General features: G+C 36.1%; 2 protein-coding genes across 3 annotated transcripts in view; both read left to right on the top strand.

Annotated features, from left to right (window-relative positions):
- ciarta (circadian associated repressor of transcription a) overlaps window positions 1–5,902 on the top strand; it is a 7,990-nt gene extending 2,088 nt beyond the window's left edge. Inside the window, exons 2-6 of the mRNA XM_067411441.1 lie at window positions 26–369; window positions 2,534–2,609; window positions 3,090–3,168; window positions 3,283–3,442; window positions 4,086–5,902. Of these exons, the coding sequence (XP_067267542.1) occupies window positions 28–369; window positions 2,534–2,609; window positions 3,090–3,168; window positions 3,283–3,442; window positions 4,086–4,562 (1,134 nt within the window). The 5' untranslated portion in view covers window positions 26–27 and the 3' untranslated portion in view covers window positions 4,563–5,902. The remainder of the gene's footprint in view (window positions 1–25; window positions 370–2,533; window positions 2,610–3,089; window positions 3,169–3,282; window positions 3,443–4,085) is intronic.
- An 805-nt stretch (window positions 5,903–6,707) lies between these two features.
- LOC137037931 (CUGBP Elav-like family member 3) overlaps window positions 6,708–12,543 on the top strand; it is a 72,273-nt gene continuing 66,437 nt past the window's right edge. For both annotated transcript variants that reach the window (XM_067412347.1, XM_067412348.1), the window contains exon 1: window positions 6,708–7,172. In XM_067412347.1, coding sequence (XP_067268448.1) covers window positions 6,980–7,172 — 193 coding nt within the window. In that variant the 5' untranslated portion in view covers window positions 6,708–6,979. The remainder of the gene's footprint in view (window positions 7,173–12,543) is intronic.

The raw sequence follows: 12,543 nt of genomic DNA on the forward strand, positions 1-12,543 counted from the left end.
AACAGTCTGTTTTCTCACATTTCAGTGATGCTGTCATCAGGGAGTCCTTCCAAATGGCAAGTGCAAGATTCCCTCTCCTCGACTCCCAGTTCTCTCCTGTACAGTGAGAGTGACCAGACGGAGGACGAATCGGAGGTGTTCTCCTCTGAGAGTAAAGCCGCAGGAGTTGGGCCTGATCTAAAGCCATGCTCCTTGGCCAATGGGAGCTCTCAAAATTCCAAATCGACTCTCACCTTTGTGAACCAGAGGAGTGGTAGAGTTGAGAATGGTCAACCTGGACGTTCCTCAGCATCTCCAGCTTACAACGGTCAGAACTCTGTGCCATATGAAAGGATTCCCACAGAAGGAGACCTAAGATTTGCACGCAAAGTAAGTCTGAAAATCTCTGTGATGTTTTTATGCATTCTGCTTCTCTTGAATTTTGCATAAGTGTCAGTCTATTCAAATATATTTTATGTTTTAAAGGGGACCAATTATGCCCTTTTCTTAAAGTCTTGATTTTTTGGGGGGTCTATTAGAATGGGTTTTCATGCTTGAATGTAAAAAAAAAACAAAAAAAAAACATAACTTTGCCCCCTTTTTCTTTTTTTTTTTTTAAAAAGAATTATTTAAATGGGAAATATTATTATGTGTATGTACCTGGAAGGATCGAGGCATTTCAGGGAGTTCAGAAACAGCGTTACTGATATATCGAATAACTTCCTTTTGGAGTGGCTTTGTAACTTTGCAGACCTTTTTCATGCGTAAATGACAACATTACACACTAAAGAAAGTTGAAAATATAAAAAGCATAATAGGTCCCCTTTAAAACAAGCTTAAATGGTTCATGTACTTTTTTATTGATTATTTTTAATAAATTTTTCTCCCTGAGATCCACTTATTTTAGTCAAGTAGTTTTTTATGACCACAAATCTTTTGCTGCGGTACCTTTAAGCGCCCCTTTCAAAAGTGAAATGCACACCATTACTAAGCACATTTCTCTCACACATCAGCTTGTGAGCTGCTGTCTTGTCAAATATAGTTTGGTAACTGGGGCTTCCTTCAAAATAAAAGCCTCTTTGCGAAGTCCTTGCATCGCATTGTGACAGATGCACGAACCAATATGTGTTGAAATGTTAAGAACAAACAATTAAGATCTGAAAGAACCTCATTAAAAATAAATGGCAGCTGCTCAAATTGCCATCTGACCAAATAGTAGGTATCATTGATGTACAATTGTGGGTGGTTATGATGCATTTGATCTGTGTGCAACTTTTTAATAACACAAAGCTTTGGAAATTTAAAATGAGTCATTTTGAGATGACACCCACTGTATCCGTTAGTGTTCTTCTTCTTCCGCTCTTGAAGTCTATGGCAGCACATAGAACCATATGGTAAAAAGTTATGAAATTTGGTACTCGATTAGAGCAGTGGTTCCCAATCCTGGTCCTGGAGGCACCCCAACACTGCACATTTTGCACTACTCAGGTCTTGGAATCTCTACTAATGAGTTGATGACCTGAATGTCAGGATATTAGTAGAGGTCAAGGTGTGTTTGATTTAAGGAGACATGCAAAATGTACAGTGTTGGAGTGCCTCCAGGACCAGGATTGGGAACCACTGAGTTAGAGGACAAACATTAACCACAGCAATTTCGGTCTCTGTAACTCAATCCCTCTAGCGCCACCAACTGCCCAAAATTGCACTTTCCTTTATGCTAGTATCTTTTGAACTGTAAGGGCTAGATACAAAACTCTTTTTTTTTCCCCCCTCTGATTCCTTGGGTTAAGATTATTCGATTGTACCCTCTGACATCATTTTACATCATGAAAATGTTTCTGCCATTTTGAATTTCTTTAAAAGCCTACTTTTTCAAACTCCGCCTAGACCATTGGTCTGATTTTTACCAAAATTGGTTCAGATCATCTTCAGACCATGGCGGCAAAAAGTTATCAAAAACTTTTCGATTGACCAAACCGTTCTCAAATAAGTCAGCAACGAATTTATTGGCATGATGCCAAGATGCATCTGGGGCTGTAACTCTGCAACATTTTGGCATATTGACACCAAACTTTGTATGTGTCATTTTCACCTCACACTGACCACACCATAATAATTTGATAACAGCGCCACCTATTGGTCGAAAGTGATAGACCATTAAATTGTTGTACTAGTAATTGTTTTCCATTTCGCATAAAATCATCTTAATATCTTTAATTAATCATTGTTGCAGGTGGTCTGATGCTCCCAGCCATGCTGGCATGACTCATCGTGCCTTCTTTGAGTTTGGTCCCTTAATTGCTGCTTGCTGCTAATATAAGATTTTGAGTTCTAACTGTTACAGTGTGTTTTCATAGAACATTAAACTCTGATTTCAAACGATCAAGGAAAGTTTGAACCCTCATTAAATGATTGCTTTGAAATTGCTCAAGCTTCTAAAACAGTTTTGCAGTTTCTAAATCTGTCATGCCTCTGCGTTTATTAATGTTTCTACTTTCTATGATGATTTTATTGGTAAATAAAATTTACAATCTTAATATAATTTATTTTACAGTGTTCAGAGCTGCATGGGTACATCAGGCCCCTGTTGGAGCTGTTGAATGGGTTGAAAAACGGTCGATATGAAAAAGGTAATGCATGAAAAAAAATCTATATACTACCTTTCAAAAGTGAGGACACTAAGATTTTTTAAAAAAAGTACTTTTATTAATACTTTTATTCATTAAGTTTGTGTTGAATTGATACAGAGTGACAGTAAAGACATTGATAACGTTACAAAATATTTCTAATTCAAATAAATGCTGTTCTTTTAAATTTTGTATTCATTAAAGAATCCTAAAAAAATGTAAGAAGGTTGATGCTGAAAATTCAGCTTTACCTCAAGAGGAATAAATTACATTTTATAATATATTAAAATATAAAATATTATTACAACTTAAAATAGTTGTTTTCTATTACAGTTTTTACTGTTACTTTGATTTCAAATAAACACAGTCTTGGTGAGCCTTGGAGACTTTCCAGCTCCAAACATTTGAATGGTAGTGTATATCCACACCTTTATATATAATTTTGTATCTATTTTATTTATTAATTTTGTTTCTTTTTGGCAGGTTTGAGCACATTTCAGCAGAGTGTTGCCATGGATAGACTGCGAAGGATTGTGGGTGTTCTACAAAAACCTGACCTTGGGTACTTTATTTTATTCTGTTTAATTCTAACTTGATGAATTTCTCTGCATCAGATTGAAATATATATATATATAATGCCTTTTAATAAATCATATTTTTTGCTATACCTCCATAGGGAGAAGTATATGGGCACTCTTCTGCAGCTGGAGATGATGTTAAAGGCTTGGTTCCCTCAGGTGAGGCCTCAGCATCGCGATGGCATCCCTTCATTCCACAATCTTATCGCTAGTCTGCCTTCACGCTGGAATCAGGACCAGTTACATATTCCTGTGAAGGTAAGTGGATAGAAGTGCTTTGACACAAACAAACCATATGAGACGAGCAACAAGTTTTTTCTGTCCAAATTTTTTTTCCACTTAAATGGTTAGTTCACCCAAAAATTAAAATTGTCATCAAAATTGACACCACCCTCATGTCGTTCCAAGACTTTGATATTTTAATGAAATCTGAGAGATTTTTGTCCCTCCATTGACAGTCCATGCAACTACCACTTTGACGCTTCAAGAAGTTTTTTAAAGAGATTGTAAAACTAATCCATATGAATTGAGTGGTTTAGCCCAAATTTTCTGAAGAGACACAATCGCTTTATACACTGAACAGATTTAATTCAAGCTTATATTCACATATCAACATTAATCAACTCGCACATCAGTTATGGTAAACAGAAGCATGTTCGCTTTACGTGCAAGAACCAATGAGGTTCATTCTCGTGTGTTATGCAGCACGTTTGAGCTTCAATTTGAGAACCAATGAGGTTTATGCTCACGCATCAAGCAAGTACGGTTGCGCTTCTGTTTATGTTTGCTGATCAGTGTTTATTGTTCACATAAAGCATTCACACAAAGTGATCATGTCATCAGGGTATTCTTGAATGGTTTCCTGCCTCTTTCATTAACATCAAAACCCTTTTTCTTTCAGAAACGCAGATTAAGTTGGTCAGACTCTGACTCGCAAGGTTCCTCCAGCAGTAAACGCATTCTACAGGACGATCGAGGCCTGAGCCCCAGCGATACTAGCTCATGGCTCAGCAGCTCTGAAACCACATCTAGCGAACTTGAAGAAGACAGTGCAATCTATACGAATCAAAATAAAATGACATCTGAACCCAAACACATCAAAAACAGCCATCTTCTAGTTCAGCAAAAGACAAACTCCTTAAACAAAATCCATGCGTCTGCTACAAGAAGACTGCCTCCGCTTGTAATACCACCATTAGCCACAGATGGCAGCAGCTTGGGCACGCAGGATTGTTTGGTGTCCTCCACAACTCCTACTTCTGACCCACCAGCAGACTTCATGATAAGTGGGAAAGATGTGGGTGAATCTGTAAAAGGAGAGGTACCAGAAAAACAAGTTAATAGTAAACATCATTGCACAGAGATGTTAAACACATAACATTTGAAGTTTCTCGTGTTTAAAGGAATGGTTGAATTAGCCATTTTTCCAGTCTGTTGATATTGGGAACTCATTGTTTTTCACAAAGTGAAAAGTGTTGTTCAGTTAGTCAGACTTTACATTCTGCCACATATATGTACAACATAGACGTTATCATACGTACGATATGGCATAAGACTTTTTTTAAATTATAGATTATACGTTTCTAAAGTCCTAAGAGGTCAGAGATGTGTCTTAAAATACATGCTTGAGCCATATGGTAAACAGGTGAAATATGAACAGCTATCAAACACTCTACTGCACTGCCTTTCATGAAAACACAGGCTTCCAACAATATTTATGAACATGGCATCAGGAAGCTAATTATTTGCAGAAGAATAGTATGATAAAACGTCCAGAGAATCTACCTTAATGTCCTTTGACTTGAACTGAAAACCACTTTGAGCAGCAGATGGAATAGAAAAACATTATGGGAGGATATTTTCGAGGCAGTTTTATTTATTACTTCATTACTTGAACATACTGAATTCTTGTAAGCAGCCTTAAAATGACCTGTACACGTTTGCCGTTATCCGTTGTCATAGCTCAATGTTTTATATTTATTAAGAGACGGAGAGCGAAACAACGAATAAGAAGTGTTATTCTATAATCTGGAGAGCAAATGGTCATTTATTGAAAATGTTTTTGCCAACCACAGTTTGCACATTTATGTTGTTCTGCTTCCATGTTGTAACTGAAATCTAGGTTTGTGTTTTAGGTTATTGCACACTTGTTTCCTTTTACTCATATTTTTTTTTTTTTTTTTTTATTTAGAATTTGTTTTTGTGAGTATCAGCATTGTAATTTTTAACCATTCTCTAAAACGTGTGTTCAAGATAATTACGAGTATGTGGAGTGTCCCACACTGTAAAGATCACACTGAGAAAGATGAGACTTTTATTTAGCTATTTGCAGAATATATTCTGAAATTAGAGATGCAGTATTTGGTATTAGCTTCATGGGGAAGTTTATTGACTGAGACGCATGTAGTCACATCCTTGTGCATCTGTACGAGTATCATGAAAATAAATGAGTATATTGTTGCCATCATAGTGGAGACGTACTATAAGGGAAAAGTGCATATGAAGATGTATTGATTAACATTTAATGGCACTTAACTGCTTCATGTGATTGTGAAGGTAGCATTTTGAGGAAGATGTTTTTTTATTATTATTATTTGTTCAGAAAAGTCGGCCATTGTAGCACTGTTCTTATTTTCTATTCATTATTCAAACCCATTTTCTTTTGTAAGTCTGTTATTATATCAGTTTTTTTTGTCAAGGTTGCTGAAATGTTTTTCAACATGTTCCACTTTTTGATATCATTAAATGTTTCAAAGTTTCTTATATTGTTATTTGTAGTCTCTTTCTTTTTAGACCTCAATGATGGCATAGCCAACACAGCAAAAAAATATAATATATAAATGGAAACATATTTTGAATATATACTATACCATTCAAAAGTTTGGGGCCAGTAAGATTTTTTTTTTAAATGTAAAAAAAAAACAAAAAAAAAACATCACCAAATCTGCATTTTATTAAACTTTTTTTACAGCTTAAAAAACTAATATTGTAATATATATATATATATATATATATATATATATATATATATATATATATATATATATATATATATATATATATATATAATTAAAAAATATATATTTTAATATATTTTAAATTGTAATTATTCCTGATTACTATTTTCAGCATTATTACTGCAGTCTTCAGTGTCACATAATCCTTCAGAAATCATTTTAATATGCTCATTTGGTGCTCAAGAAACATTTTTATTAATGTTGAAAACAGTTGTGCTGTATTTAGCATACATTTTATAAATATTTTGACCAGGAGAAATATATAGGTTGCCTGAATTAACTTAATGAAAGAGCTCTTGAAAGCTATTAATATGATTAACATGACTTAGTAGGATAACACGACTAGCAGGTCTTCATTTCTCGATTGTTCTATCTGTCCATGACTGACCCCTGCTGGATGTCTGCTTGTTTTATATTTGCATTATATTCATGTTTATGTTTCAAAGTATGGTTTCAAAGTGATTTCACAAGGCTAAAGTTTCTATTTCTACACCCTGTGGTGTATAAAGACATTGTCCTTGTCGTTGTGATTTTAAACCAAAGACTGTAAACAAGGAGGAAGAGGTTTAAGAAAGAAAGAAAGAAAGAAAGAAAGAAAGAAAGAAAGAAAGAAAGAAAGAAAGAAAGAAAGAAAGAAAGAAAGAAAGAAAAGTACATGTCAAGTATTGTTATTGTAAAATATTGTTGACAATGGAGTCCCATGATGTTGTCCATGCAGTATCCACTCATGAACCTGTAAGCGGCAGCATCGCGAGTCCGCGACCTGAAGACCTGGAAAATGGCGGCTGGAAGTGCAGGCGCTAGCGGCCACAACAGTGGCTCATCGCCGCGCTTTGAGTCCACTTTGGACCGTCGCTTTCAGACTGTATCCAACACCATGGAATCCATTCAGGGACTATCCGTCTGGTGCATCGAGAACAAGAAATATCACAGCGTGATCGTGCGATACTGGATAAAGTGGCTGCGCAAATGTGAGTATTTAGCACGTTAGCCGGCTAATTTGAGCCTAGCTGTAATACAACACCTGTTTACGGGCTTATATTTGCTTAACCTGGGGTTCCAAAGTGAACGTGTGTGGTTTTTGTGCGAATAAGTATCACAGAAGTTACTGTGACTGGATAGTTTCTCTTCTTCAGCTTACTAGAAAACTGTTGTAGCTTGTTAGCAAACTGCTAATGTCTCATCAGGTCAGGACATAGGTCGTGTTTCAAAATCTGGTGAGGTGCCTTCCTAGACAGCGTTTTGGGGCTTTCCTAGGCATGCCTCTTTCAGGCATCATCATCATCTTTCAGAATAGGGGAGTTCTGGTTCAGCGTCATTTTAGGTGTTTTAGCAACTTTTTGGTCAGTAGCATTTTGGGGCAGAATTGGGTGTTCGGGTCAGCTTCATTTTGAGGCATAGGCATGTTTCTAATGAACAATGTATTTTTTTTTTAACATTTTTTTATAGCTTTAAAGAGGTGTTTGAGGTCAGCAGCATTTTGGGGAAAGATGGGGCGTTTGGGGGTCAGCTCCATTTTTGGGGTCATAGATGTGTTTTGAATCTGCAACATTTTGGGGCAATAAAGAGGTGTTTGGGTTCAGCAGCATTTTGGGGCAGAATGAGGGTGTTAAGCTTCAGCTGCATTTTATTTCCAAGTCAGCAGCATCTTTAGGTATCGGTAGCACTTCAGAGTCAGCATAAGCTGTCAAAAATGGTGTGTAATGACATAAACTATATCCATAAACATTGGTGTGTGTGTATACTCATACCTTTTAAATTTTGTTTTACTTTTTGTTATGTTGCTGCCTTATGTACTTTAAATTACTTTTTTTTTCCACATCAATCTACATTCTACACCATAATGACAAAGCAAAAAACAGATATGTGATAACTTTGCAAATTTGTGAAATGTGAAAAAAATAAAGGTGTTTGAAGATTTTTGCAAGGCACTGTATACAGTATAGATGAGGCTGCATTAAAATAATACATATTCAACTGCTACGTTTTGACATGCGAAGCTCCTCTTTAATAACACTGTGCTTCATTTTTTAATTTTTATTGAACACATGAAGCCAGCTTGGGCATTTCCTGTAAACTGTTAGCTGTCATTCTGTACTCGCTGTACATCGACACAAAACCACCAATGTTTGACTTCTTAATGTTGTATTTATATTTTAATGCAGTTATCACACTTGCCTAATTTGACAGTGAAGCAGTTTTATTGATTTCGGTGAAGATGAAACTAATAGGGACGTTTGAATAAGAAACACATTGTCTGTAATTAATTAGACGCACACACAATATTTTTCCAGCACTTCAAGGCCTGGTTTCACAGACAGGGTTTAGATTAAGCCAGGATTAAGCCTTAGTTCAATTAGGGCATTTAAGTATAAAACGTACCCTAGAAAAAGACATTACTGGTGTGCATTTTCTTGAGACAAAACAATGGCACTGACCCATTTTAAGAGTTGTCATTGCAAGTTGTTTTCAGTTAAAACGGCTCAAACATGAATTTTAGTCTGGGAATAGGCTTAAGACTTGTCTGTGAAACCTGGGGCAAATGTTATTTTTAATGTGATGACCAAAAACATTATTTGTTCATCCTTCTGAGATTGTCCCCATTGATTGTCAAGATGTAGGGAATCCAACATTTGATATAAAACACTTTTATTTAAAAATAAAAAAGACGTTAATTGACAGAGGAGCATTAGCTCATATTAGCCATTTCCTGTAATTGTTTTTTACTCACTTTCACTTTTTAATAAATATTAAACGTTATAAAATCACTAGGTTTAAAAACACATTTTGTCAAGGTGAAGTATGAAGTACTCACAAAATCTCATGAAAAATAACTTTTCTTGTGAATGAATTGCACAGAAAGCCAGCACCACACACTCCCTTTATAATCACTGAAGCTGTCAGTCAGTGCAGCACAAGCTCAATGATTTTGGCACACTCAGATAAAGTGTGTAAACCGATGGCTGAATTGAATTTTGAGAAGGAAGAACTGTCGTCTTATGTTTGAATAACTAAATTAAAGTGGGGTCTGACTATTTTAAGTGACTATATTCTAATTATAAACTAAATATTGCACTATTGATGCTGTTAAAGCTACTTCAGGACATTGAATATACTGACACACCAAGTGACATTTCACTGGAAGTTTTCACCAACAGTTTTTACCATACCAATGTTTTTGTTTATAGAACCTTGAGCTTTGCACATTATTACTGTTGAATTAATTTCACAACGCCATTTCTCGGCCACTTAAAGGAACACTCCACTTTTTTTGGAAATAGGCTCATTTTCCAACTCCCCTAGAGTTAAACAGTTGAGTTTTACCTTTTTCGAATCCATTCAGCCGATCTCCGGTTCTGGCGGTACCACTTTTAGCATAGCTTAGCATAGTTCATTGAATCTGATTAGATCGTTAGCATTGCGTTTAAAAATGACCAAAGAGTTTTGATATTTTTCCTATTTAAAACTTGACTCTTCTGTAGTTAAATCGTGTACTAAGACCGACAGAAAATGAAAAGTTGTGATTTTCTAGGCTGATATGGCTAGGAACTATACTCTCATTCAGGCGTAATAATCAAGGAACTTTGCTGCCGTTCCATGGCTGCAGCAGTGCAATGATATTACGCAGCGTCTCTCACAAACGTCTCCATGGTTGAAGGCACGTTTCCTGTGCAAGCAGGGGCTCACGGGCGCTGCGTAATATCATATCAACCATGGAACGGCAGCAAAGTTCCTTGATTATTACGCCTGAATGAGAGTATAGTTCCTAGCCATATCAGCCTAGAAAATCACAACTTTTTATTTTCTGTCGGTCTTAGTACACGATTTAACTACAGAAGAGTCAAGTTTTAAATAGGAAAAATATCAAAACTCTTTGGTCATTTTTAAGCGCGATGCTAACGGTCTAATCAGAATCAATGAACTATGCTAAGCTATGCTAAAAGTGGTACCGCCAGAAACGGAGATCGGCTGAATGGATTTGAAAACGTAAAACTCAACTTTTTAACTCTAGGGGAGTTGGAAAATGAGCCTATTTTCAAAAAAAGTGGAGTGTTCCTTTAAAGGATGCTTTAAAACTGAAGTTTGTCCTTCATACTAGAGGTAATGGTCTAACAAAATCCAAATTTTAAACAGCTTTTACTCTACCAGGCTTTTTAAATGACACTTTAAATTTACATAGCTACATTACCTTTAAAAAAAATAAGTTAAAGTAAGATGAGGTTGGACAGTATTGAAAGCGGATGAGAAACCCATGAAGAATATTTGAACATAGGAATTTGAATTATCTAGATGATTTTGAACCTTATTTAAAAGAGTAAGAGAGGCATCCACAGTGCTCCTATTTGCACGATAGGCAAATTGCATGGGGTCTATGCATGTAGACCATGGTATAAAGTCATTAGCTTTACCATAATATGGAAGTCATTAGCTAACTTTAAGGCTAATGACTTTATACTAGACCATAGTATAAAGTCATTAGCTTTAACGCACCCTCTATAGTGGCCAAGAAATGAGTAGGAGCATTTCTAGTGTTTTGTGGCTTGTTTCTGTTGTGTTGTGGCTTGATTCCATGGGGCCAGTTGTTCAAAAAGTTTAATCTGGATCAGAATGATCTGGATTTGGAAATCCCATGTTTTGCTATCCAGGATCAGGTAATCCATCTTACGTTTGTGCTGGTTTTTCAAAGAAAAATTGGATTGGATCACCATGATCCAGATACACACTTTTCCAGATTACCAAATCTGGATTACCAGTGCTCTACGGAGCCCCTAAAGGGACATGATGATAGAAAGAATATGGGTTTTGAATTAAATATAATATTTTGGTGGATATTTACAGCTGTTTGGGGATTGTTTTATGGCACCAAAATCTTTTTCTGACAAGTTTTGAACAACACAAACTGAAGGTTTGATCCAGATTAAAACTAGGATTGGATTCCGTGATCTAATCTGATTTCAGAATCCCTTTTTCCTTTTGAACAAAACATTTTCAAGATTTGATCCAATCCAATGGCCGAAATCCGATCAGATTACTTTTGAAAAACTGGCCCTTGGTGTTGTTAACTTATATTTGCATTTTTAATTTTTGTTGTGTTGTGCACTACTGGGCCACCTTAAAGGATTATTTCACTTTCGAATGAAAATTAGCCCAAGCTTTACTCACCTTCAAGCCATCCTAGGTGTCCTTTATAATGGCTGTAAATGGGGGTCACTAGTATGAGCTGAAGAAAGTGCTTCCATCCACATCCATCCATCATAAATATGTGCTCCACATGGCTCCGGGGGGTTAATAAAGGCCTTCTGAAGTGAAACTATGCGTTTGTGTAAAAAAAAAACAAATTAGGGCTGACTAGGGCTGGGCGATATATCGCATGCGATTGTCACGCTCATTTCGTCAGTAAAGCCGGTTCTCTGATTACTGCTAAATCGCCATCAACTGCTTTCAAATGGAGCGGCATTTAATAGACAGAGCCGTAGATCACTGACAAGCTACGCAATATCATGCTCATTATCGCAGATGAATCGCCTTCGATAATGAACGCGATATTGCGTAGCTTGTCAGTGATTTACGGCTCTGTCTATTAAATGCCGCTCCATTTGAAAGCAGGTGATGGCGATTTAGCGGTAATCAGGGAACCGGCTTTACTGACGAAATGCGCGTGACAATCGCATGCGATATATCGCCCAGCCATACCCTCTAGCAGTTAGAAAACAAAACTGCATGCATTTTGCAGAAGAACAGTTTTGGTTGTGCTTCGGCTCTACGTGACTCTTGGGTAAAGAGGGAAATCTCCAGCGTCAACTTCAGCGTCTATAGTTCTAATAACTTAACTTCTATAATTAAATAATGCTTGATTAGTTGCACTCTCTTGTAATTTTGTAACTGAAGACATGTTTAGGACTGTTACTTTTGGTGTTTGCACTATTTTTGCCACTGTTTGTATCAGAAGAGTATGAATAAATACAGAATCTGTGTTTACATTACAGACTTGTAATTGATTTGAATTATTATTGTGTGTTTGATATTTTTCAGTACAGTTGCACTTTTTAAACATTATCTGCACTTTACAGAAGAAAAGTATATCTAACTTTTCCATTTCTTCAATGACTGGTCTTTGTTTTTTTACTGTTTTTTTTTTTTCTTTTATGTAATTGGTATATTATAGGAGCCTATTTTTAGATCAATGTTTGTGCTTCTGAGGCTCTCAGGACTTGCAGCCAAAAACAGTGATGAATGGCACTATCGTCACTGATATTGTTAACACAATTATTATCGCCCAAACCTAATGTAAAGTAATGTAAATTTAGCTTCATTTTTGAAATATTGATGCATTGTTATGTG

The sequence above is a fragment of the Chanodichthys erythropterus genome, chromosome 15, assembly GCF_024489055.1.
Source record: "Chanodichthys erythropterus isolate Z2021 chromosome 15, ASM2448905v1, whole genome shotgun sequence".
NCBI classification, from domain to species: domain Eukaryota; kingdom Metazoa; phylum Chordata; class Actinopteri; order Cypriniformes; family Xenocyprididae; genus Chanodichthys; species Chanodichthys erythropterus.